Below are 27,696 nucleotides of genomic sequence, written 5' to 3' on the forward strand. Positions count from 1 at the left end.
TGGATATACCTACTGCTTTTTGTTTGCTTCATTTCTGTGTTTTAAGCAAAGACGAAACAAGTGCTGCAATCTTTAGCCTGCATTTTAGCCAACACACCAAGACTGTGACATCATTTTGCCTTGCCACATTTTTCTCATGGGACAGTGACTAGGCTGACAGTCCTTGTTAGGGTTAAGTTCTGCTTAAGCTTGCTCCCCTTCACAGCATCAGTGAAAGAATACTGAAAGTCCTGAAGACTGTGAGAGAATGGACTCTATCTTGGTTTTGTCACATCTGAATTGTTCTTATTCTGTATCCTTTTGAAGGATATGTCTTCTCAAAAATATTCTCAAGGCAAAATTATGTTGTAAAAATGGTCTAGGACATACATTTCCTTCCAATGTGCTGTGCAGATGCTGGACTGATTTAATAACACTATTACCATTGTCCCCCATCCTCTCCCAGTACCTCTGAAATCCCTTTGCTAGCAACCCATAATTTCAATCCCTAGAGTAAAAATCTACAGAGTACTGGATCTCCAAAAGTAGCATAAAAAAGATATTAGCACCAACAAAATTTGTAGGGCTGCTCTTGCAAATTGGTACAAAAGTTGACATGAAGATTCAGGATTTTATCCAAGGCATCCTAACTACTGTGATTTAGGTAGACCAGCTTGTAAATAGTGTATAGTTTATAGTGTAGCCACAAACTACTATGCATTAAATATCTGTGAAATGCTGTAACTGCAGCAAAGCCAAGCTTTAGCAGAGGCTGAACCGAGTACACGACTCCCATGAAGTCCCTTGATGGGAGTTTGGGAGACAGAAGTCATGGGAGCACAGTCAAGGAGCCACGCAGCCACCTCCAGACAATGCCTCTATGTTAGGAAGGATTCTACAAAGTCCCTCTAAGAGAGAGGAAAATACCTGAAGGAGAGTAAAGTATTAGCCCTGTTGTACAAGCAGCTGCTGAGACATCAAGAACGTGGTGTGTGCTGCTAGGTCACATTCCAGAACAGATGGACTCATCCCACAGCAAGGCCCAGAGAAGGGCTGGTGTACATCAGTGAGCAGTGGAATGGAAAGTTCACCATTTGAGGGGACCCCAAGAGAACTTGTCTCAACAAATATACCATGGGATGCATGTGACTTCCAAAGGGGAGTTTTCTCAGTTTAACAAGATGAATAGAGTGGTACCCATGGGATGGATACAGTACAGCAGTCCTGTGGAAACGGACACCAAGTCAGATGAGTCAATCAGTTGGATTCACTTATGTTGGTTCTTAGGAATCAATGAATGTTCTTGGAAATATTTCCTTTCACTCCTATCTCTGCTGGTTTTTTGCAAGATGAGCGAGGGAGACCCAAAGACCAGATGGAGCTATGAGGGAGGCTTCCTGGTGTTGTCTCCTTAGAGGAAGTGACAGTAGGCAGGGAGATTCTGAACATGTAGTGTCTCCCTCCCTGGCTCAGCGGCTTGCACAGAAACCTATCCTCTTCAGAAACTTCACTTTTGGTGCCTCAGAGTGTTTTCAGTGGTACATTTCTGCTGAAGCGCCCTCTTTAATGTGTGTCAACAAAATATGTCTGCTGACACTGACCCCTGGATATCATTTCAACAACCAGAAGAAATCCTGCATGCCATGAAAAGAAACCTGTGATTCAACATGTGTGGATTTGCACTAAGTATGGTACAAACAAGGCATTTAGTTTACACAGCCTTTTCCAAGAATGATTATCCAATAGAATTGCTGATTTAAGTTTCTGTCCTGTTGCAAGTTTGCTGGACTGCACTGGTTTGGTCTGATTTTTTGTCCTGTGCATCCTGGCAGTGATTATGCCTGACTACCTGTCATGCAGGTTATGTTGCCACATACGAAGGACATGAACTGAGGTTGACATGATCCAAGTGTTTGATCATTTGAGCCTGGAACTGCTACCACTTAAAAGAATTATTTTGTCCATGGAGGTATTGCATGGTGAAAAATACCAGAAACTCTTTGGTTTTACATTTTCTGCCTCATTATTCATTTCAGACTGTGAAATGGTATGATAGCAGGCAAGGAGCTTTACTGGGCAATTGCAGAGTCCAGAATAATAACACTGGTTTTGGAAACCAGGCCTAATGGTTATCTGGTATTTTTAAAGTCACCTTAAATCTCAGGACTGGGAAATACTAGTGCAATGAATTTTTGCTGATGTCCTTTTCTAATTTGATGAGCAGAAACAAGTCTCTGTGCTGTATAGATGTGATGGTATTCATTTTACACCATGTATTTTTAAATAAAGCACCACAGAATATTCCTCTGGCTATATGTGTATACTAAGGGTCTTATTTATGACACCCCTTTAGGTGTTAGTAGCTCTGCCTCTGCTTGCTGCTATGCACGGGAATCTAGTGAAGTGTTTGGCCTGAAGTTTGTCTTCCATCCAGCCAGCAAACAAAGTGACAGTGCAAACCCACTGAGATCACACATTTTCACCATCATGTTATAAATGTCTCCAGTCAAGGTGCAGGGTATGGAATTGAAGGGTCAGCTCCAGGAAATGTTACTGGAGCTTTGTGAAAGGAAAGAAAGTTGTGCCAGGGCAGTGAATACACTATTCCAAGTGTAAGGGAACTTATTAAGCTCACTTCTCCCAAAAGTACTTTTTTTTTTTGCCACAGCAAGAACATTTGTAATATTCCCTTTTGACAGAGATACCAAAATAGCTGGGTTTATATCAATTAACTTGACAAAAGTACTTTGTCTGCTTCCACTTCCATTTGCTTTTATGAGAAAGTTACATTTTTTTTTCTCCTAGCTCATCTACAAGGTGTTTCAGGAAAGCATTTGTTTTTACTGAGATTTTAAATTCCATCCAGAAGAACTCTTTGCACAAATGCAAAGAAAAGGGGAAGGTTCTTGCCTTTTTGTCCTTTTTCTTCCTTCACTCTTCTTCATTCTTCCTTGCAGTATAAATATCGAGGAAAGTCAGTGTGGTCAATTCTTTGTGGTAAAAATACCTCCAAAATATAATACTTTAATGGACAGTTAATAATGCAACAAGAATCTGTGAGTACAAGCAGTAAATTATGCACAGCGGAATAAAATTTCACTTATTTTTCCACAAAATCAGTGTGACTGTTACATTTGACTGAATTTCAAATTTGTCTTCTTGAAGATTACTTGACCACTGGATTTTCCCTGAGACTATTCTGATCCTTTTTGTATTATTCTTTTCTTTTTTTCTTTCTTCCTTTTTGTTAAGAATCAACTGGTTTTTTAAGCTTAGTAAATTCTCAGCTTGCAAAGCTAAATATTCCAGACAAGGAGCTACTTGTCCAAAGTAGTTCTGCTATGGTAATGTACCCTGACCTTTCAAGCAAAGGGCATTTGAGGTTGTGAAACAAGCCCTCAGCATGTGAGCTGCTGGAACGCCACATGCCTTCACTCCCCTTTCATGCTGTGCCCCTGCAACCTGACAGTTACTTAGGGGACCTGCCTTAAAGGTTGTTTTATGGTTGTGACTTTGGCTGCAAGACTGTTTTCACTCCTGCAGAGAGAGCAAGTGTGCTTGCAATCAAGTTTTATGCTTAAAAGCCTGTCTGTGCTGTTATCAAGAGCACAGCTCTAACCTCTTGTTGCTCATGATATTTCTGTAGCCCCTTTTGCTCCAGTGGAAGAGCCTGGCTGTACCAGAACATGCTCATCTGAGCAGCTCTGCAATGTGGACACAATTGCTGCTCCATCTACCATGACAGGAACTTCAGAGATGTTACTTGTTTTCTTTCACACCAAAGCAGACAGCAGACTTCAGCTTCTTGTCCATACACTAGCAGCTACTGTGTTTTGCTAGCATGAGCAGCTACAGTTCAGCTTCATGAGAGTGGTCTGCCCAGAACAGCGGTCTGCACAGAACTGCCCACCTCCACTTCCCTCTTCCTTTTCCCTCTATGTGTGCCATCCCAGGGTAAAGCCTGGAAGCTGCTGAAGGTCTCCAGAAGCTGGAGGAACTGCAGGTTTGCAGCAGGTGGTGGAGTAGGCTCTGCTCTTCTTCCTTTCTCAGTTCCCAGGTGGCATCTTTTAACTGATGCTGCAACAGAAGGAGAAGAAATCACCCTGGAAAATGTAAGGGTCTGCTTCTGCCATGTGAGTTAGGAGATATTTAAAGGTATGGTATGTGTTCCTCCTAGGGCAGGGAGAGAGGCTGTGTACCGTGTGAGGAATGCATAACATTTAGGTTCTGGTCAGGGAGCTGTTTTGCTTTCTGAGCTACTCAGAGAGTTTTGATTTCATGCAATAAACTCAGCCCCAGTGCAAGGGTTAGGAAGAGACTCACATATGACACTGCTTTCCTTGTGTGGTGGGGTGGGAATCACAGGGTTTTCTTCTATCTCTCAGAGGCTGGCAACTGCTACTGTTGTCAGCACACTGCTGGCCATGGTGGACATGCAGCATGTTAGGCCAAAGTATATTCCTGGGTGAAAAGACCTTTCAAATTTCCAAATGAAGTTTCACATAAACCAATTGCTTAACAGGTGCTTTTCACACTACTGTCTTCCCATCCTGCATATCATCTGTCTGAAAAGTGTTCTGAATGTTCTTTTTTCCTCCGGTATGGGTGAGGATGTTGTACCTACTTCCTACTCAGAAGAGCCAAGCCATCAATAGTTAAGAACCTCTTGCCAATGTTGAGGAGGCAAAAACAGTGTTGTCTCTTTGCCTTGCCTATGGAAGCTGGCAGCAACAATCACAGCAAGGCCTGGGCCAAACCACTAAACTCTGTTGTGCCATTTGAGTCACAGTGGTCTGTTGTGCGAGGGGAAAAAAGGATGAGAAGAAGAAAGAATAAATTCTAAAGGCTGAGCAGGATTTTTTCTGTTTGTCACTCTTAAATTGAACGGGTTTATTCCCCCTCTGTTCCCTAATATCTGTTTTCAGTTTCTCTAAAAGACTGGAAATTGATGGGTTTAGAACACAGAGAGCTTTTCATTTGTCAAAATTGTTTTATTCCAAAGATTAAATGAGCACGGCTCCCTGAGAGAGGGACTCACGCTGAAAACTAAACCAGATTAACTGTTTCTTTTCAAGTTGTGATATGTAGGCTGGCCTCATGCATATCCAGAGATTGCAGTGCTGATTTCACAAGAGAGTATTCTGCATGGCTGTGTGTCACAGCACGCAATCAGGTCTGACTCCTGTTATGCACCTCTACTTCCAAATCTCTGTGGACTCTTGAGTATTATTCTGCCTAATTTTTCTTTCCTGCATTTAGTAACTGTGCTTCATCTCCTTAGTGAGACTAGCCAGCGAAATAAGTGGGATTTCAGCTGTAGAATATCAAACTCATACTGCACATGAGCAACCAGTTTCCCATCCCTGTTTGCCTTTGGCTCAAAGATTTTATTTGTAACTGAGTACACATGTACTTAGTACTGTAACATCATATTGTAAACCCTTAATAACCTGAGAATGTCAGCCTGAGCTCATGGGTATTTACTGTTTCTCAGAGGAGAGAGACATGCTACACCTGTTGACAGATTTTGCTCTGGGTGTAACATAACATAAACTTGTGAGGAGCTATTGCATCAATACGAGTAGGTTCAATCAGCAGTACAGTACACATGGATACACTTTGCTAACAGACATGAATATAGGATTATAAAAGGACTGTGAAGTTTTCTTTAATATGTTTGCATAGAAAACTGTGATTTTAAATAATTTCTCTCTCACATAGTTGTTTGTTCATTTGCGCCTGTGTCATTGACTTACAAATGCCTTTATAAGGGTTAAAAGGTTATTTACTGGCTTAACTGTAGCTTTGCTATCCATACTCCTTGTGTGTAAGAAGCCTGACAATTAATGCTAAGCTTAATTCCACATTTGCAGAACTGGGCCCACAGATGGTTGTTAATTTCCCTTGGTACCCATATAAGCCAACATCTCTGTTATTTTACTTACAAAATAAACACTATACATTTACTTAATTATATTTGATGTCATAATTCCAGGTTTTCTTTTGGCCTACAGGGGCTCAGGGCCCTCAGGGTAGCTTTCCTCATTATTAAACAACAGTTATATGGCTGTAGTTAGTAAATTATGGGGGAAGAAATGCATTAAAACCAATGCACAGCAGTTTCTAAAATAAAGTAAAAAAACACACCTTTATGGTGAAAAATGTGGTTTTCCAAAGGGAAAGCATGAAGTGCAGTTCAAAACTGTTGCCTTTATTTGCTAGTTTGTCCTCCCTTTGAATGAATGGATAATGTCTGCGTTCTAAAGAGAAAAATCATGAGAAACAGCATTCACAGTGAAATGGGACAGAGATTGTTGCTGCTTTTAATACATTTTTAATTTCAGCTGATGCTTGAAACTACTTTAAGGGCAGAAGTGACTTCCAGCAGGGTCTGGTCACACCATACACTATATCCTCATGGACCAAGCCCTGGGAGCTCTCACACTTCTCGGCAGATGGATGTCTTGGTCTCTTGCCTCTGTTTCTCCATGCACTTTTCAAAAAAACCTCCAAAGGTCATCCTTTATCCACAGCCCTCCTCTCAACACAGGGCCTTGTAGCTGCCTGAAACAAACAGCTGTCCCCAGTGATTTTTTAATGTATGATTTTCTTTCAATCCTACCTTGTGTGATAGTTTGTGTTTGGCAACAACAGTGTAAGTGAAATTTTGGAAGTCTAAAATATGTAAAGCACAAGTTCTTTAGCGATCTACTGCAGAATTTGCTCCTGCACTTCATATTGCATATTTTAAAATGTAATGCTGGCTGAAGGAAGCAGATAATAATCCAATGGCTGTTGACAGAATTAGAGGATGTATTGTATGCAATCAGCTCCATATTTGCACAACAGATTTAATTACATGGTAAAATTAATTTATCAAGTTTTCGTATTTATGCTTTGATTATTCATCATCAGGTTTCTGTATGCATTTTTGGAGGGGTCTTTTTTGGTCTAGTCCAAGCACTGCTGAACTGCTCTGATTTGTTGGATATGTCACTGTAGTTGCAATGCTTTGCTGCTTTTTTTCTTTTCTTTTACATTTTTATGCTCTGAAAGTAACATCTTTTTCTTTATCTTTTTTAAAGATAAAGACATTCCCTGCTGATACATCTAATCCTTTTTTCGATCCTTTTACAACAGTACCACAGTTTTCTGTAAGTAGAACGTGCAACTAAAAAAACTGTGTTTTAACACAATTCCAACTGATTTTTAAGTGTCAGAAATCTATGTGCTAAGTAGTCCTCAAAAATAAAAAAGATAAATTCCAAGTAAAAATTAGATTATGAATCAATTAAATATTCCCATTATACAAAATATTGCCTGCATTCAGACACTGCTGCTTACTAGACAGAGGACTAAGTGTTAAAGGTCAAGGTTCACAACTAATGAAGCTGGTCCCAAAATGTGCTGTTCAGGACTGTAGAGGACACTTGTGAAGCTCCACAACATCTTTCCAAGGAGCAGTAAGGGAATGGGAAGACTCAGTCCTCTGTCTAGCGATTGCATGGCCTCCTGCCTGAAACTGCCCGCTGTGCCATCACAAAGAGGGCCCTGATTTTCATTGAATTTACATCTGAATTTTAAGGAAGAATTATAGTTAGTGTGTTGATGACTACAATGGTATCCTTGTATAAATTCCCATGTTTACTTAATAACTTGAATCCAGTATTGAATTTGATTCTTGTTAAACTTTCACAGAAGATGTGACTTAGAGATTTTGGTAAGGTAAACTAGATAAAACCAGAAAACAGTTATTTTACCATTTAAAAAGCGAATACAATCTAAGTCCTACTTCAATGGTAGGACTGTAATACGTATGACAAAATTAACTACTCTATAAGAAACACTCTCTGCTTATTAACCCCAGTAAAATTACTTAAGTTTTTAAATTATGTTTGCAAAATGAAGCATTTCAGACTTTGACCTTAACTTTTACTGATTGCAGCAATCTGTATCTGGCATATAATCAGAGATACGTAACTTCATTCACTGTCAGGTCGTGTGCAGGTTCTGTCCACGTTTAATGATTTAAAGAAAGAGGCTTTTCTTTCACAATAAACCTGATCACAGCCTTTTATGTAAATGTGTTTTTTTCTCCATATAAGGATTTTAAAGCCAGAGTTAGTTAGGCTCCCCAAGCTGTATAAGTGGCACTGCTGAACTCTAATTAAATGCATTCAAAAGTACACAGGAATATGTCACATCAACATTTCATTAGGTCAGCCAAGTCCAGACACTACAATTGTGATAAAGTCTAACTCAAAATTACAGTGCTTGGGGCTTTCATAGTAGTACTTTATCTAAGGAAAAAAGATGTGCCTCCAAAATACTCTTCCCACTATTTAATAATGATTGTCAGGACATTATTTTTCATTATTGTCTCTGACAGTTATGATGAAAACAAAATTTAGGTGGGTTATATAACATATTCTTTCATCATTGCGGGGGACAGAACTGCGAAATGTAAACAGAAGATACACCAATATACTTACAGAAATTTCCATACTGCAGAAAATCCCAAATTCAAATGTTAAAATTTTTGTTATGTTCTGTTGGGAGAGAAGAAGCAAAGTAAAATTCAAGCTAATCTTTCTGAAATTCCATCTTCTCCCCATAGATTTCCATTTCCCTGGGCATGATGGGGGGCAGAATCCAGATCACAAATATTTTAAGCACCATTACAATAAAAACCTAATGGTTTGTGATCCATCATATGATCCCATACGTTCCTGCTGGTTATACACAAACATCTGTGGCAAACAAGCAGCTACCTGGAGGACTGCATAAAGATGGGAAAATAATTAGTAAGGTTAACTGGGCTTTGGTCCTGTATTTCATGGCCTTCCATCACAGCCCAAAGAGATGTGCTTCTCCCCAGCAGTTTCAGTTCATCCTGATGCATGGGCTCTGCCGAGAGCTTGAAGATAGTTACATCACAGGTGGGAGCTGGAAGGGAAGAGTTTAAATCAGTGGTAGGACTTGCAGGTAGAACAGTCACGAGTCACACACAAACCCAGATGGTAACATTTGTTGATCTTTTTTCTTTGTTTGTTTTCTTCTTTTTTTTTCTTTTTCCTTTCCTTGCTTCCCCTTCACTTTTTTTTATTTATTTATTTTTTGCTTGGAAGAAAACATTGAAATGTTATTGAGTGTGAAAAGAATTATGGATAGTGACATTTAGACATTTATATCTCATGTATGGCTTCTAATTTGGTGGTGTATATGCAGTCGTGTTGATTTTATCAGAGGAAAAATTAGAGAACTTGGTTACCTGGTATGTTTAAATATAAGCTTCATGCCAGGAACCCTCTGAATTTCAGTGGTTTCTATAAAGAAATGGCAAGTATGATGGTCACTTTCTCAGGATGGTATAACTCACACAGATTTAAATAAATGAAATGATATCTGTTTAGAATAGGTAATTATTTGGCTTAAGCATACTGTGCAAGCGGATACACATAAAATGATGCTGTAAAACAATGATACAGAGCAAACACATCATAGGACTCCAGACAATTCTTCAACAAGTGTAATTTATCATCACTCTGCTGATTTCAGTAAGGCTAGGAGAGTTTACATCAGCATCACGGTGATGCCTTCTTCTCAGGCCGTAAAGTAAGATTTGGCAGTCCTCGGAGCACAGGGATCCTGTATGAGGAACATCAAATTTCATATCTCTGCAACTTGTAAGATTGAGTTTTAAAAGCCAAACTACAGAGAATTCTGAATGGGTTGTGTTAGCCATTATTTACACACATAATTGGCCAGAGTTGGAAGGAGAGTCTCTTCAGTTGGTTTTACACTTTCCATTTTACTAATTTTGTGGAATTAATGAAATTCTTTTTTACTGCAGAGGTTATTTTGGAGCATATCAGATGTGTAAAAATGACAATGATCAAGCAACCTAACACAGCCATTCCTTCCTGGGCTCAAATAATTATCCCGTTTAAACTATTTGTGTTTTACATTGCTCCTGTGAGTCTTGCGGAGTTTGAGAAACAATTAAAAGCTGCTTGCTTACAATGGTGACTTTCCTTTCTCCCTGCCTTAGAGTCTGAACCAGGTTCAGAAGAAAAGGTTGGCAAGGAAGAAATGCAGCTGATACCACTAGGAACATGTTCTAATGATCCTGACACACTAACTGCAGTTCCTCTGTTTTCTTCCCGGTTCAGGGTCATACATGCACCATAGGCACTAGCTGCTGTGGTTTTGCAAGAGAAATAGTCCATGCCAAAAAACAAGATAGGGCTGTTTGATTTTTAGGGATCCTCCTCTGTTGTTTTTAAAGTAGCCCAGTCTTTGCTGTAATATTGGTGCACTGATATGCCTCATCTAAAAGACAGGAGATGGTTGCTTGCTGTTTGTCTTAAATTAGCACTTCCAATATTGCTTTAACATTGCCTGTCACTGGATACTGCAAGAATATCTGTTGAGGCATGTTCCAGTTAGCCAATGTGAGAAAGGGATGGAGACTTGGAAACCCGGACTCCTAAAAGCCCAGACTCCTGGCTGTTAACAAAACATAGAGTAGCCAAAGGACCTACCAGCAAATTATATAGGACTTCTGAAGAATATTCCAGAAATCTCGTGTTGTCAGCATTCTGCATTATTTTTAGGGGAAAATGTAATAATGATAAGCGTCATTCTCCAAACTGATTATGTCTTTTACCTGAACGCTGCCAGCCTCATACATGCAGTGTCATCTCACATAGTGCATGTTGCAATCAGACTTGTCCCTCGGGCATCAAAAGTGACTGTTCAGTATCTACAGAGATCTCATTGAGAAGTTATAGCTACAGTACAGCCTCCCATTTGTTCTCTTTATTAGTTGTTGTTACTCTTTGGCAACAAACTGGATAGTAAAGGATAGCAAGACCAGTAGAAGCTAATCTACACCTTTTTCCTTTGTGTATGTGTATTTTCCTTTTTTTTTTTTTTTTTTTTTTTTTTTTTTTTTTTTTTTTTTTTTTTTTTTTTTTTTTTTTTTTTTTTTTTTTTTTTTTTTTTTTTTTTTTTTTTTTTTTTTTTTTTTTTTTTTTTTTTTTTTGTAGGCAGAATTTGCAGACAGCAAAATGCAGTGCTGTGCGGTGCAGTCATCACCTAAGATAACGCTGGTAACTCCATCACCTGTGCTGAGGTCCTTGGCAGAGACTGTACCCACTCCAACGGTCCAGACAGTATATACGTCGCATAAACCGATTTCGCTGGCAGACAGGTATTGTAAAGTTCCTCCACAGAAATACTATGATGCTCTCTGCATTAAAGGAATCAGCTTGATTTCCCTTTTTCTGTCATATTTACCTTGAAGTGTCATTTCCTTCCATACTGAAAGATTGCTGCTTGTGGGTTATGTAAAGAAATACCTGTAACTCATATCTGCTCTGCGAAAAAAAAATACTACCTTAATCAGCTGCTGCAGTCAGCAGCCATTTCTATGGCTTATGGCCTGGAGAGAAAGGGTTGTGCAGATTTTGCTCAGGCAAGTCATTTTGTCTGAACCACAAAGGTTTTGTTTTAATAATTGCTGTTGCAATTTGTTTTTTGAAATTAAATGTCTGTGAGGGAAAGCTGAGGTTGAGAAATGTCTGTTCTTCTAAATGAAAAACAGGCCTTTGTTTTCTTTCTTGTTCCCCTTTTTTTTTTCTTTTTCTTTTTTAATGATGTCAAACTACAGTGGTCTTTCTTGTAGTTTCTCAGAGAAACAGCAACCTATCCATCTTTCCACAGACAGACTGTTTTCAGTTTTCTGTTCTTTCATCCTATTGGTTTTGCATGCTAGCTTCTTATTCTGGAATTTAATAAAAGCTGAATTTTGCAGGCTGATAATTTACAGACCCAAATGTATGAGTGGATATACTCAGTACTTCTGGAGCACAAATAATCTGAGGCTTATGTTGAAAAGTATTTCTTTGGCATCATAATAAATGAATCTTTTTAAATTTTGGATTCACAGTCAGTTCCCATGTCTGGTTGTTAATTATTTTTTGTAGATGTTGGCTAATTGCACCTGCACACTTGTTCAACACTGCTAACTCATCTAAAAATTTCTCTTTCTAGTGAAAAAGTAATTCTGAAGCTGTAGTGCTGAACTTAGCTTCTGTAGGATGTCTCAAGCACAAGTGGGTAATCCTACACCTGCATGTCCATGAATGGGCTGCAAGGTCTCTGCACTGCAGTTAAATCTCCAAACTGTTTTACCAGTGTTAGATACCTAATTTTCAGAACAACAGAGCAAACAGTTTCAGAAATGGCATCTCTAATCCAGGGCATTCCCAGTGTTACAGAGCCTGTGTGCTCTGGAGTGAATTAGCATGTGAGAGCAAGGACTTTAGGCTCTGACTCCCACACCCTGGTATGTGCAGGACTGTGGTAAATTCAGCATATATAGATGTCCCCCAATATCTGACCATGCCAAGGAGCAGAAGGCTGTAACAGCAGTATTTCATGATGGCATTTGCTGTAACTGTTTCATTTTTAGAGTCCTAGTCCAGCTTCCTTTGAAATCAGTTGCCTTTAATGGGGTTTAGATAAAATCCTAAATTGTTTTGCCATGTGGATCTTTTTATGTCCTTTTTCTTGCCTCTATTTGCTCTTCAGAAATATCAAGTGGTGCTTGTTTTTAAATCAGCCATCGGTTATCAGCTTTTTCACTGAATTGAGTCTGACCTTTTTTTCCCCTCCTTTGGTATTTTGAAAATGTTAATTATTTTAAATTGAAATCTAAGACTTATTGTTGTTCCCATAATTGGCTGTTTGTGCATTAATTACACAGCGCTGAGACTCTGAGGCGTGAACTTGAGAGAGAGAAAATGATGAAAAGACTCTTGATGACAGAATTATGAAATTCGCACTTCCGTCAGATGGAGAATGGATTGGGGCCTTTCATGTGCCTTCTGTCTGTTTACATTCCTCTGCTTCTGTGTACTCAACATAATGCATCGGGAAAATGTGTGATATTCCTGGCTCGCCTGGATTCGCCATGGTTGGTTAAAGTTACGTCTCAGCTAGACTTTAACTTGAAGGAGTTCCTTTATTCATTTGCTGCTGGGAAATAAACCTTCAATCCTTTATCTCTCCTGAGATTTTATACTATTAACACAATTAATTTCTGGTTTGGTTTTGGTAAATCTAGGGCAAAAAAGGATCAGCAAGGAGCATACTGATTTCTATTGGGAAACACTGTTCTGTACATATGTTAATAAGTGCACAGAAATTAATGTTATGCAGAATATTTTGATAGTAACATAGAAAATATGTCATTTTGTACAACTGAAAATTGCAATGAGCTACTGCTATTTGTTAAAGAACCATTTTTAAAGCAGAAGAATGATTATTACATCCTAACCCCAGGACTGTTAGTCTCCACAGAATAAACGGCTGTCTTATTAAATTCCTAACCTTAACCTTCACTCAGAGATATAAATAGCTGCAAAGGGGAAAGACACCCCACCATACAGATATACACACCCAATACTCCCTATAGTTTGTCATCTTGACCTAAACCTTCAACTAAATCTTACTGTATTTCCATTAATGAAAAAAAAAAATCAGTTGTTTAAAGCAATTTACTACTGACTTTCTAGCTTGGTACTGACTTTTTTAAAGTAAGTGAGGGGTTTTACCTTCTCCAGTCTGCTTAGGCATTAGGGCTTGCCCACGCTCAGACCTCTTCTGCCCCAGCACTGAAGGTTGCAGAGCCTCAGCAGTATGGGCATAACTCACACAGGTAGAATTTTTTCCTTCCCAGGTAAATAAACCTGACTGACACAAATTGTTTGATCACTTTAAAGAACAAGAACAATGATAGTTTATGGCATAGCTTGCCTATACCCAATTTTTTTTGCTCTACTAATCAACACATATGTCCTGGCAAACCTGTGGAGGGTACACCTGGCTATATTTCACCTCCAACACACAAGCAGCCTCTACGTCCAGTGGAGGTATTTCAGGCATGAGGTGGGGTGGGTGGTCCAGCACTAGGAGAACTGCAGCCGCAGGGAGGGAGTTTATGGTATACAGATAATGCTACCCTCTATTTCCTAATTGGGGGAGGGGGGTGGTGAAATTCTGTTTTCCCTTGTTCAGTAGTGTGGAGTCATCTAGAAAACTAACATCTGACTGTCAGCTACAAGGTACTCTTTCAGCAGGAAAGCTTTTGTGCATTTTGTATGGCTGAAGATGTATATTCTTCTGTTACTCTGTACACCATGTTCTCTTATTTGTATTAAGATAAAGATTGCCCTTCATTTGGCACTGATTACGATGGCTTTATCTCAGCTTAAGCAGTTTGTTTGTGTGGAGGCCGGGAAGTGATTGCTGTGAGACTGGGTTTCCTTCAGAGTTGGCTTCTGCTGTTTTCTGAAATGAGGGTTGTTGAGAGCTTCATAGGACTGTGGATTGAGATGTGAAGGTATAAAATTACTTGCCTATTTTATGTTTACTGGGACAAGAAATTAGCATTAGGCTTCCCATTTAAATCCACCAAACTCAAAAACTTCTGGTTGCCATAAATTTGTTAAAAATATACAGCACAAGTGTTAGGTAGAAAATCACAAGACAAATTTAATCAAGTGGCTCAACTTAGGGAGTGGGCACAAGGAGCCACAGAAATAAACCTGAACTACAGATTTTAGAACACTAAGGTGACTTTTCTGGGTAATCAGATATTACTTGTATGCTGTCCACCCTCTAGTTGCAGTGCCAGGACACTTCTGTCCCTCATGTTTTAATGCACCACTCCATCAGTCCAAGGTTCTTAAAAATTGATTAGGAACATTAAATCCCTGTGAAGAAATCAGAAAGGAGGGGGAAATACATAGACATAAAAGACTTCAACTTCCATGTCCTGTTACTCTTTTCTCACCGCTTCTCAAAGGTGTTGGTGAAGGAAAAGCAGCAGCACATTTTACCCGCGTCCAAGGGAGAGTGAGCATTCTGAAGAACAAGTAAAAGAAAATTGTAATTAGAAATGCTGGTTTGGGATAGGAAAACACAGTAAAGTTGAGAACGGTACAGTGCTGACTCTAGCTGAATCTGGTCTTTTGCCTGTTAGGCAATCCCTGGTTGTGTTTGAACTGGCAACAGCTTCACAAAGTCATTGTCAAACCACAAAAAACTAGATCAGAACACACCCTTCAGTCATACTGATTGTCATGGAGTGGACTTCGGGAACCCCACAATATGCCTTCAGTTTTGGGGGCAAAACAAATCCAATTACCCATGTTAGGACAGTCTGGACACATAAACAAAAGCCTTTAGCAAAACTGAATAGCTGATTCAGACCAGCCCATAAATATAAACATGGTTCATAAAGAGTCTATTAGTTTATTATTTTAAAGGCAGCAGTTTTGTTCCATTGTATAAAAATTCTTCAACTGAAATAGTCAGAACTGGAAAACAAAAAACATGAACCACGGTTACTTTACGTGGCTGTCTTCATAGCTGAGGCATGCTCTGGGATAGCTGAGGAAGAACAGGGACTCCTCCTTCTTTGGTTCTCACTAGGAGAAGAGGGACAGGCTCATGTGGCTGCTTAGTTTCTGTGGGACGTTTTCTACAGAACAACCCCAAGTACGTTGCCTTGTCTTGTTTAGTGTCTTATCCACTGGCTGCCACCATTTCCTATTCAGCAGTCTAATGGAGCTTTATTAAAACTGTTTTACTGATAACAAACTAAACTTTTAACTGTGGAATGTCATCACCTTGTTCTTTCTTACTATGTACCTTCTTCAGCCATGCTTCAGCGTCTCAGTTTTCACATCCTCTGAAGAAACACTCCTGCCTCACCTCCATTTGGGAATTACAGTGTTACAACACCTGTTACCCAAAGCTACTGTAAACAAGACAATGCCAACATGAACATATTGCAGAGGGGCAGATAGTCTAGATTTGCCCCTACAATTTAACTTTACAGGTGTTAAAGGATACTCTGCCAGAGGGTATGTCTATATAATAGCGCAGAAGTATCTGAGCTAGCTTTAATGAGCTTGCATATGTAGTTGTGGCAGCATGAAGCCCAGCACAGGCTATCATTATCACGTACATTGACATGTGTAAAGATAACGCATTTGAACAGCAGCCTTCTGAAGCATGGTCTCCAGAGTTGGTGATAGGAAAGGGTAGCTGAAAGGAGTTTCTCTCTTCAGCTCTCCTGGGACAGGGCTCATCTCATCTAACATTAAAATGCCCAGCTCTCACCTCATGAGAGATTAAAGGAACTGTCTTCCGGTGGTGCCTCTGACTTAAATGTCTACCTTTATATTGATTAAAGTTAAGTGAGATGAATCCTGCTTTCCATCCCACTGGTTAGGCCTACATTGCAAACCCTTGCTGACACAGCTGCATCATCCAGGGTTGAGCTTTGGAGTATAATTTGTGATCGACATAGCTCTGCCAGCAAAAGCCTTGCGCGTTAGGTGTAAATATACTACCAGAAATATCCTGTTTTCTGAACAGCTTTTATCCCTTATGGGAGAACAGAATGCTGGGGTAACAACTTGCAGTGACATAAACACAGAGGCTTCCCTATAGTTGTGCTCCATCTGGGAGTAGTTGGTTGATGAAAGCTCCTGCTACAGCCACGCTGGCAAAGCCTATCAGAGGTGGCCCTGGCTTTTAACAGTGCCCCAGGTGGTGCTCTGATCCAGTCAGCAGATCCCAGCTTTTCAGTGTGAAGTCTCTAAGCGGCAGAATGCAATGTTGTCATGTTTGGGTGATTCCAGCAAAATTTATTGGCCATTTAAATAGCTATGCAAGGAGTTAAATATTTTCTCATATTGCAGTCTCTTATGGAAGCCAACCAATTGTGCTTTTCTTTTGCGTGTTTCAGCTGTTTACACTGTTTTGTTTTAAAAGTAATAACTGGGTTTTTCTTTAGAAATGTTATTTGAGATACCACAACTCTCTCAGATCCCATGGTATGTGCAGATTTTTCATGTTTCATAGACCCTGGAAGTGCAAAATTTGAAAATTAACTCCTCCAAGGTTTCCATTTGTGGCTTCAATACTCTCTTGCAACAGGATGCCTACGTGCCCATTTGAAACAGAGCTGGCAATGCAGTGAAATGTTTCATTGGAGGTAGTATCATGTTTTGTTTGAACTGTTTACAAATAGTTTTTGGTTTTATTTATTTATTTTTTTCTGAATACATTTCTGGTTCATTTGCTACAAAAACCTACTTGTAATTTTGCAATGGGACTTTTTCTTTTTTTATTATTTTTCTTTCTTTTTTTTTTTTAATGTCCTGATGTTCAAGGAGTTTGCAATAAATATACTGAGACTGATCTGTGATTGCATGTAAGATTAGCCTCACAACTGTGTTTTGTAAAGTTAAGTGCCGTAAAAGAAGCTGTAGATGACATGGAGAAGGAGGGAAGATGATAGAGAGTAAGTGGAGGAGAAGGCTTTTTTGGCAGCTGCAGCTTTGACTGGTGGGTAGCAGCTTTAGCATAAGACTGCTCGAACTATTTTGTTTCATCTGAGTAGCAGCGTGTATCATCAGACAGTGTATGATGGCATTTTGTTGAAAACCTGCCTAAAGAGAAACTTTTACGGCTCAGCTGTTTACCTGTTCCTGTATTCATGCCTGCAATAAATGAGATGAAAAATAAATCACAGAGTCTGAGCAATTTGTAGTCAAATCAGTCATTCAGGAGGCATGGGGCAGGATGCCAATTAAAGGAAGTATTTGGTTGCTAATAAAGTGGATCCACCATTGTAAAAAAAAAAATTGCAATCTAAGGAAAAAACAGAGATATAATTTCTTCATAAAGCCCAGAGGGTTTCCTCTGGCTTAACATTACAGTCCAGTGTGGGGTGCCAATCATCTGCGGGGTCATTATTTGGGGCATGCTTTGCTGAATACCAGAGCCAGAAAAACACTGGCAGGATCAAGACAGAGAAACACAAAACTTGGCATGTTTCTGGTCTTTCATCTGGGGCTAAAAAGGCAGCAAAAATCATTACTAGCATGGAAGGGGTAGGGAGAAACTTCCACAAGGGGCTGAGAGACACCAAGGTATTAAACTGTTCCATAGAGGAAAATTTAAAAAATATCCCCCAACAAACAGCACAGCAAACAAAGCCTGTTCATTGTAAATTTTTTTGGTTTAACACAAAATATTTTCCTCAGATTTTTGCCCTTGATTTTCCCATTCTTTAAATGTCTAAATGAAAAGTTACTTCAGAATGAAACATTTCCCTTCTCTTGATCAAAGATCTCTAAATCAGGATGTTTTCACATCAACTTTCCTAGTACACTTAGGAAATTAAATCCAAGCAACGTTCACCCCATTTTCTGATGTTGCCATAACTCTATTTTCAGAAAGAATATGATCCCATCCCAAATTCTCCATCTAGTTATTCTTCTATTTTTAATCTCTGTGAGGGGAAAGCAGAGGATCAACAACATTCTTCCATCACTACTCAATTTATACCAAGAAAATGGATTATCCAGACAGTTAACCTAATTAATTAATTCCCCTTAATACACGTCTTTGCTAAAGAACAGCGTTCTGGGGTGCAGCAGAATGAGAAGCTGTGTGCTAAAAGATTGGCAAATACTCTTGAGTAATTTGGCTGCAACAGAGAAGCATGGGGACTTCAGAGATGTATATGAACAATTTTTTGGTTCATTATCAGATGACTGATCTCTGAGACTGGGTGTGAGGTCGTTGAGATGAATTCTGTTTCTCTGGGGACATGCTTTCTAGAGCAGAACACAGACTTTGCAGGCACGCATGGTTAAGTTGGGACAAGGGGGATGATAAGGCGATGGTTTCAGCCTGGCTGTGGTACACAGATCCTGCAGCAGCAAGGGAAGGCACCCACAGGGGTGCAGATGCAGGCAAGTGGAAGAAACCCCAAGCCTCATGAAAGGTGATGGCTATGCCCTTGCCAAGCACAGTGAAGCCTTTAGGGCTGGCCAGCACTGGGATCCATGTGTCCAAGGGCAACTTGCCCTGAGGAGCAACCCTACAACAAAGCCTGTATCAGGGCTGACTGTGATCTGACTCGCTGGAGGACACACCAGGGAATGAGAGAAATAAAAAATCAACCATTGCCCTTTCCCAGCCACCCCAGGATGTGTTCATGAGAGCATCCCAGCTTATGGTGTCAGATGAGGAGAGCGGGCTTGACTTTTTTGTGAAAAGCTGGACATAGGATCAGCTTAGCTTTGGCATCAGATGTATTTGACAACCCTGAGCATTACAGTTATGTCTTGTGTGCTGCCAATAGCACATATGGTCTGTGAGATGTCTTCTCAACAGTCTTTAGAGTCTGTGATGGTCAGGAGAGTAGGGAGGAAGACAACAGGGAAAAAGAGCAGCAAACAACCCACACTGTCACCTGCTGGGAAACCTGATGGCAAAGCACCGCCTAAAATAATGTTTGCCTTTTTACTTTATTTTAAAATTACATATGTAAAATTGCCTCATTACATAAGCAATATGCTTTTTATACTAATTATGTTATTTTTTTAATGAGCATTTCTACAGTGTGTGTTTGGTATTCAATGCCAGTGACTGTGCAGCTCTGCCATCAGAGTATCTAGCATAGCAGTGAGACATAAAAGCCACATGGACCTTAACTGTTTCATTCACTGATTATTCAGCTCTTCAAGCAGAGAGTCACTTAATCCCCCGACATCATTCTTCCCCTGCCTTTCATTAGCAAACTCCTGTGGAAATCCAAGGAAAACACAGCAAAAATTCTTTTCTTAAAAGATGTTTGGTCAGTGATGCTTAGCATCACAGGGCCTCAATGATGTGAAAAACTCAAGGTTTTTTTAGTTTGTTTTTTTTTTAATTATTTGCCCTGCTGCTTTCAAAAACGACAACAGAAAATGTGATTTCTGTGCTAACCATTTCCTGCTCTGCTCTCGCCACTGCCCTCCTTGAGCAGTGCCAGGCTTGGCAAGGGCATAAGGTAGCTTGGAGGGAGAGGATAAGGATTGGATGGCGGTTTTTTTTTTGGAAGAGGAGGGGGAATGCCAACACCACCCAGGACATACATTCCTTGCTGTGGCTTACACAACATCTATGTTCCCTGAGCTGGGATGTGTGCTGCCCTGATGGGAGCTGAGAAGACCCTGTTTGCAGCTCCAGGATCACCCAGGGAGGGTTTGGTGCTGGTGAGGCTGAGAGCTGTGGTGCTTGTGTATGTAAGAGGCACTCATAAGAGATTAGGTTCTGGAGGTTTTAGAGGCTTCCTTGTGCCTACATTGTGTGGGCATGAGGAGATGCATGAGGCTCTGGAGAGGAAGGTCAGTGTGAGCTGCCCTCTACCTGGGTGTGCAAAATCAGGGATTTAATGGTAGGGGCATCCCTGTGAGACTGATCACTCCTCCCTCCTGCAAAGGAGTTTCAAACCTGTGCCCTCTAAAGCTGACTAAACCCCACAGGAACAGAGCAAGGTCTGCAGCAGAGCTGCAGTCAGTGCCTTTGGCAGTACACGTGCTTGCTCTGAATGAGCATGCCAGTGCCCTTGTCACACTGGCTCACAGCTCTTTTGTGGCAACACAAGGATGACAGTCCCTGAGAAGCACCTCCACCAAGGCTGCTGGCATATGAAATCAGGGAGAGGAAGTGCTGGAGCTGACTTAGCTTTGCAGCCAAGAGCACTCCCATTTTTTCACTTCCAGCTCAACATCCCAAGGCTCAGTGTGGGTTCTTGACAGCTTGCCCTGGTTATTGCAAGCCACTGAGAACAGAAGGTACCTCCTCTAATGATCTGCCTCTCAGCCCCTTCATATCTTTCTATGCCATCCTGCTAATCCTTCTCCCTCCTCTGCTCAGCACTCACTCGCAAGACTGATTCATGGGGGCCTTCTTCCTTCACCACTGTGAGCACCCCTCACCTCCCATACAAGCATCTCTAGCCTTTTTTGGCTTTCCAGTTGAAAATCTGCTGCCTTTTTGAAGTCCCTTGCAAGCCCTTGCTTTCCATGACTCTCAGTAAATTTTACCTGTCTTCTGTATCTCACTCATCTCTCCATCTCCCCTTCTGCTGTCCCAGGACCAGTCTCTGATAAGCATTACAGCGCAACAGGTTTTCTTGCCAACCAGGAAACCTCCATGATGTGATCTGCCATTAAAGACCAGCTGCCTGGTGGGGTTCTGCCATCAGCCATGGCTGCAGGGGCTCTCCTCGAGTCCAGTAAATATCCGTAGGTACACTGCTCAGCCTCGGTGAAGCTTCTGCCTGTTCCATGGAACCAGAGGCAGGAAGGACATAGAGGAGTAGTTTTAAAGAGGGGATACTGTCATTTGCTCTAACCGTGAAGTGAGTGATTTTACTCTCGTATTTTGGATGGTTAAACTCTATTTTAACAGTAAGACCTTCGTGAATGGAGGCACCCTGAAGAAGCATGACTAAAAGTACCTTCCTTCCCTCCATCCCTCCCTCCTTCTCTCCTTTCTTTCTTTTTGCTTCAGACAGTGTATTTTTGCAACTTCCATCTCCTCCTCATACTCCTACAGGGCAGCAACGGCCATCCCTTTATCCCTGAGGTCTTTGGCTATGCTGCTCCATATTGCTGTGCTAAACTTTGAAGCACTGGAAAGAAATGGGGACCATGGTGGAAGAGGAAGAGGTTTCATATCTTCATAAAGCCAAATGGCCAACTTGTTAATCCCCTCCAGGTGCTCTCAGTTGAGTCCTCTCTTCCCAAAGCAACAGATCTGGAATTAGCCTTGCTACGTGTTATGTGACAATAAATCATGAGGTCAGCCCAAATTGGGTGCTTTTCATCTTTCCATCATTCTTTTTGTTTTTTGGGTTTTGTATTTTTTAAATGCACAACTTCTCACCTGACAAACCCAAACTACTGCTCTGGCAATAAAGTCAGTAGCAAACTTCTGGGTCTCAACTGAGAAACATACCATTAAATCTCAGTGAAACACTTTTAATTGCTTTTTCCTCCTTTGTGTCTGCGTACTGAGAAAAACAAAGCAAAACAAAAACCAGGCCTGTAGAGCAGCATCTAACAATCCAGATTTGTTAAATACCTTCCTGGAGGGGGAAAAGTCCTTTCTCTGACACTCAGAAGGATGTTTTCAAGCAATTTGCCCTCTTTCTCCCCTTATGGAATTTCCCATCCTCCCCCAGTAGCATGGTATTGGTTCCCTCTCTGAAAAAGCTACATTAGTGCAATGACGAAACCCTGCACTACCAGTCCTGTGTCCCGTTCATGGTGCCTGGCCCAGCAGACCCAAACACTGGGAGGTGCAGGTAGGCTGACTCTTCACTGCACCCAACAGGTCCCATGATAAGACCATGGGAAGCTGAGAAATGAGTTTGGCAGAGAAGAGAGTGCCATGGTGGGTCTCAGCAGCCTGCTTCTCAGAGGTGACACATCTCCTAGCTGTGTGCATTGCCTATGAATTCAGTGGCAAAAGCTCCAGGCTCCACTTTCCAGGAATGCCCTTCTTCTGAAAGAAATCTTCATGAAGCACTAAGACGGCTCAGTTGATCTCCAAGGGCCATGTCTTTCAACCCAAATCCACTGTCCTCACCAGCCTGTTCAGCTTGAACATCCTGACCCTGCAGGGTCCTGTATGCATAGTAGTCTCTGCTTGAATAAAGCTCTTACAGGGCAGCTTTGCTTGCTCAAAAACCCATCTGAGAACACTGCATCCAAGCCACAGGGAGGAGCTTTAGGACATGCAGGACTTGTGCCCTGCAGCTATGGGTAAGCTCAGGGCAGCTTATATCTCCCTGAGTGGTCCTTGGCATCCTATTTCGGTGCTGCTCTCTCCAGTGGGGACAGCCTGGCAACGCTCTAGGTCTCCTTTGGCAGGTCTAGTGCTAAAGTCCAATTAGTGTTGTTTATGCTCATATTGTAACTGAAAGAAAGAAAATTTGATGCTTCAGTAGGTCAAAAGCTGTGGAGAGATAAATGTAATTACAATAAATGCAATATATTGAAAGATGCTACCATTTAATTAAAAGTATATGAATTATGCATGCATCTCTTCCACAGCCTGTAACTGTGTGGGCTTGAGCAGTAACTGAATACATTCAGCTCTAGCTACCACATGAAACCCATAGCTGCTTGATTTCTCACTCACACACCTAACACCAGAGCTGAACTTCTGCCAGGACTAAACAAGAACACACAGGGGGGTTATTTGGAGTTACCTTTGCTTTTCTGCACTCTCAGGCACCTGACAAAGGATGCAAATCTTATCCCACCGGTGTCCCCCCAGGAGGATGGAGACTGCCTTTTGGGCAACTTTTAAAACGTCAGGCTTAAAAGTCACGTTATTTAGGGGCAGAGAATCGCTGTGAAGGAAAGCAACAGACAGGACTACTCCTACATGTCTCCCATGGGGCTTTGCAGGCATTAGTGTCCTGCAGTTTTGGGGCATAAAGATTTATGTGGGGTCCATGGGCAGACTGAGAAATGCAGCGGCCTGGCAAGGATGGGACAGGAGGACAAGGTTTGGTGGTGGAACGATGCCAGCGCCTTCAGCTCCCCAGAGCAACCCATGGCTGGCACTGCCACCCCCACTCCCAGGTGCTTAATGTCACCATCAGATGCCTGCTGCTCAGCTCTGCTATCCACCCACTTACTGCAAGCCATTTTATTAATATGGAAGAGTGACTTTTTATGAATGCTGTGCTGTCTTTCTGGGTACATAAAATCTTCCCCATGAAGGCAGACAGTTGCCCTTTGTGGTGCTGCCAAGTCCATCCCGGCAGACTGCGCCCAGGGCTGTACCATCAATCTTCTGCTAAGGGCTGCTACCTTTTCATATCTTCGTTTATCAAACGAGGTGGAATGAACTCCCACGAGAGAAAACAGATCCCATTAGTGTTTGTAGAAATTTCAAACTGGCCATTATGAAATTAAAACAGGAAACAAAGTGACTGGGGGAAGAGGGAGACTTCTCTCCCTAATCACTTAATATAAGCCCATACACCTCCTTAGAGCTTGCAATCAATCATGCCTCGTTTTAACCAGATGTGCAAGCTAATGCAATCTGAATCCAAATGTTCACCTCTAGATAATTTACTGTTGATTTGTTCCTCATTTCCATGCTTTATGTAAACGAGAATAAAAATTTGGTTTTTCAGTTTTCATGCTTATACAAACTCTGCCTTTTTCTTCTAGGGAAATTGTGGCCTGCGTTCAGCAAGACATTCACACATGCCCAGCTTCAGGGTGAGACTGGTCCCCCCAGCCTCTTTCCAAAATAGCTGGGGAAATTCAAACAGTGGAAGCACTCGCCTGATCTGTGTGGTGTGCCAAGGTTTTAAATCACAAGATATTCTTACCAGGCACGTTTGATAAGCTAGGCTCGGCTGCTTTCCTGCCTGTTTTCAGGCTGATGACAAGAACAACACATAATGAAGACAAGAAGCTGCAGCCTTCTCTGAGAAAGATAGTGGAGTTATTTTCTTCTCTGTACCTGGCATGGTCAGGATTGGATAAATCCTTGGGGCTCAGCTTTGCCAGTTCTGCTTCCAGTGACTCAATGCACAGGCCTCATGCACTGGGGCCGGGGTGGAGGCCATAGGGACGTGGGACAGAAGCCCCGGAGAGGAGGGTTTGTTGAGCACCATGTGGACTGACAGCTCAGCTAGAAGACAAAAGGAGAGGAGCCCAGTGCTGTGGACAGGCCTAGGGATGGAGGGCTGGCTGCAGGAGTTGGGTGTCTCCAGAGACCAGGTTTCAGGAGAAGGAAGAGCCAAAAGCAGCTAAAGCTCAGAAGGGATTGTTTTCACTTTGACCTTCTGCTAGGGTGTGCTATGGGGTGTGCACCCCATTCTCTGCAATTGGCATACAAGGCTGCAGAGAGGCAGAAGAAGACTGGAAGCTGTGATGTGAGCTGCTGCTTTTTATTTGGTGCTATCACTCTCCTGGTTACATCCCTGTCGCATGTGTCAGTGCCAGCCTGGGTTTGCTGTGAGCCCTGGCTCCCTTCCAGGTTTGAGGCTGCCTGCAGGTTGCATCTAGACCTGGATACATGGCAGGAAGCTTTTAGGGATGTTCTTGGATATCTTTTTTGAACATTAAATAGATAACCAAGCTCAAGGTTTAAGTATGAAGCTTGGGTGAGGAGGAGGAGACATGGAGAAAAGTCTGGGCATGGGATATGTTTCACAAACTGAGTCTGTGGGAGCTTCCCATGCAAATGTGAGCCACATGAAAATGTATCTGTGACTCCTGGCTTGCAGAAACTGAGCTGATCTGACTCTTTTAATTTCCTTTCCTCCTCAGGACAGAAGCCACACCTGCTGCCATAGCTATGTCTCTTTTCCAGCAAGGGAACAGTGGGGAATGATTAGTGGTAAGTGGTTGAGAGATCTCTCAAAATGTCTTATGGAGATGTGAGCCACTAAAATTGAGCATTTCTGAGTGGCAGTAAGAGCATAAACACCAAGTGAAACCCTCAGCAATGTCTGAGAAAAAACCCAGCCATACTGAATGGGATTTCCTTGCATCTGGGCTCTTGAGAGGCAGGGGGAAAGCTCACCGCTGAAAAAAATCTCAAATGAACACAAACTTGGTAGCATGGGTAACTGCATTGGAACCTGCCATCTATGGGGAGCCAAACTTCTTCAGCTGAAAGGCATGGAAACTGCTGTAAATCCCTTTCCTGTAGGCATAAGATGCAGCCTGCAGTCATCAAGGTTTTTCAGAAGCTGAGAGAAATATAGTATTGCCTCCACTCTGAAGAAACCCCACCATTCAAAACTGAAAGAGTTCTCATTTCTCCTGGAAAAGAAAACCTGAGGGTTGGTACACCTTGAATAGTAAAGGAGACTCTATAGCCTCTCTGGACAACCTGTTCCAGTGCAAGGTTACCCGCACAGTAAAGAAGTTCTTCCTCATATTCAAATGGAACTTCCTGTGCATCAATTTTTGTTCATTGCCTCTCGTCCTATTGGTTGACATCACCAACAAGAGCCTGGATCTGTCCTCTTGACACCCTCCCTTCAGATACTTACAGACATTGATGCAGTCCCCTCTCAGTTGCCTCTTCTCCAGGCTAAACAACAAGACTAAGGACAGATTAGTGAGAAATTAGTGAAGTCTCGCTGTAGCTTAAGTAGAATTTCCTTACGCTGTGAAGGCTGAAGTGATGGTGATTTTTGATCCTAAAATCCATTCTAATTCAAAAGTGGTGTTTGAGGAAACATGTTTTCTAATGATACTGAAGCCTTTCTGCTTTAAAGCACTGGTTTATGTGCCCAGCCAGGTCATAGGTTAGTGGAGAAGGAATGTCTGCCAGCTGAATCTCACTGCTGTAGTGCTAGAGCTCATTTCTTATCACCTTCTATAACAAAGAAATGCAGAAAACTAAATTTGCTTTTTTTCAAAGTGTCAAAAAAAGCTATTCTTCCTGGGTTTTTTTGTGAAAAAGAGTAATGCCCAGAAGTATTTATTGTCTCTAAGCATATACTCAGAGAAAAGGAAAGAGATGTGCTAGTGGAATGGCTGTCCCACTGTGATCTGTGACAGTTTCAGGCAGCCTGGAGAACAGGTAAAATAAGCTGAGGGCATCCCGCAGGCTGTCCTGGCCAGCAAACAGAGAAACTTAGGCTGATTCTACATGCTGGATGACAATTGTCTGCCTTTGTACAGTTTCATTCAATCAAGTTCAAAAATATGGGCCACGGTAAGCTTAAAGGCAGCACAAGGCTGAAGGACAGAGCTACAGCTGGACAGTAGCCAGAGTCCACAGGAGGTGAGCAAGAAGAATGGGCATCCTGGACACAGAGAGAGGAGAGGTCTTTTCACCAAGTGAAGATTTTTTCATCTTGTCTTCTCAATGCGCTTGGAAAGGAATGTAATAAAATAAACATTTGAACAGAAAAAGGTAAAAGGAAGGAAGGAAGGAAGGAAAGAGAATAATTTAGAAGAAATAATCTTTTTTTAGGGCATGTAGACAATTCTGAGCTATCCAAACTGACTGCACCCAAATGATTTCACACTGTTTTCCTCAGCATCTTCTGATCGGTAACATGCAGCATTTAATTTTGCACTGCTAAAAGAAATACAGATGCTAACAAGCTTTTGTTATTAAAGTCAACACCACAAACAGCTCTGGGTTTCTAGCCTGTTTCGACTCCGTTATAAACATGATAAACAGGGCAAAGCCATTTGTGTGAACCTTGACAGGGGAGGGGGTGACTCACAGCATCGTATGCCACGATACCAGATCACAGCAACAGAATCGGATGAGTAATCTTGGAGCTTGCCTTCAGGCAGCTGACTGGCTTATATCACAGATCACCCTGCAACAAAATGTCAATGTTTTCATACCTTTGACATTTCTTTAGCTTCAAGAGACAATAATGAATCTTTCTTGGTTACTAACTAAGAGAAGATTGTATCTGAAAAAACAGCTAATTTTTTTTTTCTGAAGAGACAATAATGCAAATAATTTTTTTTTCATTGAATGTAAGCATAACCAGCATTAAATAAAAGTCTGGTTAATTAACTGAAATCCTCAAACCGCCCTCAAATACATTTAGTTTCAAGTAGTGACTAAATAGATTTAATGCGTAGGAACCATCCAAACACCTCAGGCAGATCCTGCCTTTTCTGTTCCTCCAGACACATACACTCAAGGAAAGGCTGTCTATAATGCATAAGGCAGAACACAGCAATGTTCAAGGCTTAGTAAGAAAATCTTACTATGGCTCACAAGGGGGTACAGGGCAGATGCCTGTTGCTATAAGCTGGCATAGCTTTGTTCAGCTTG

The 27,696-nt window shown here is 41.4% G+C and overlaps 1 protein-coding gene and 1 long non-coding RNA gene across 5 annotated transcripts in view; one reads left to right on the forward strand and one right to left on the reverse strand.

The window, feature by feature from the left end:
* EPB41L4B (erythrocyte membrane protein band 4.1 like 4B) overlaps positions 1-14,021 on the forward strand; it is a 166,963-nt gene extending 152,942 nt beyond the window's left edge. For 3 of the 4 annotated variants that reach the window (XM_027881874.1, XM_027881878.1, XM_027881875.1), the window contains 3 exons: positions 7,065-7,133; positions 11,031-11,194; positions 12,752-14,021. In XM_027881874.1, the coding sequence (XP_027737675.1) occupies positions 7,065-7,133; positions 11,031-11,194; positions 12,752-12,821 (303 nt within the window). In that variant the 3' untranslated portion in view covers positions 12,822-14,021. The remainder of the gene's footprint in view (positions 1-7,064; positions 7,134-11,030; positions 11,195-12,751) is intronic. The other variant, XM_027881876.1, reaches the window with a different exon arrangement.
* The window catches only part of LOC114056575, a 31,418-nt gene continuing 11,611 nt past the window's right edge, over positions 7,890-27,696 (reverse strand). Inside the window, exon 2 of the long non-coding RNA XR_003571033.1 lies at positions 7,890-8,925. This is a non-coding gene — a long non-coding RNA (uncharacterized LOC114056575). The remainder of the gene's footprint in view (positions 8,926-27,696) is intronic.

Source organism: Empidonax traillii, unplaced genomic scaffold (assembly GCF_003031625.1).
Source record: "Empidonax traillii isolate 1590-97213 ecotype Southwest subspecies unplaced genomic scaffold, ASM303162v1 scaffold98:size2021230, whole genome shotgun sequence".
Lineage (NCBI taxonomy): Eukaryota > Metazoa > Chordata > Aves > Passeriformes > Tyrannidae > Empidonax > Empidonax traillii.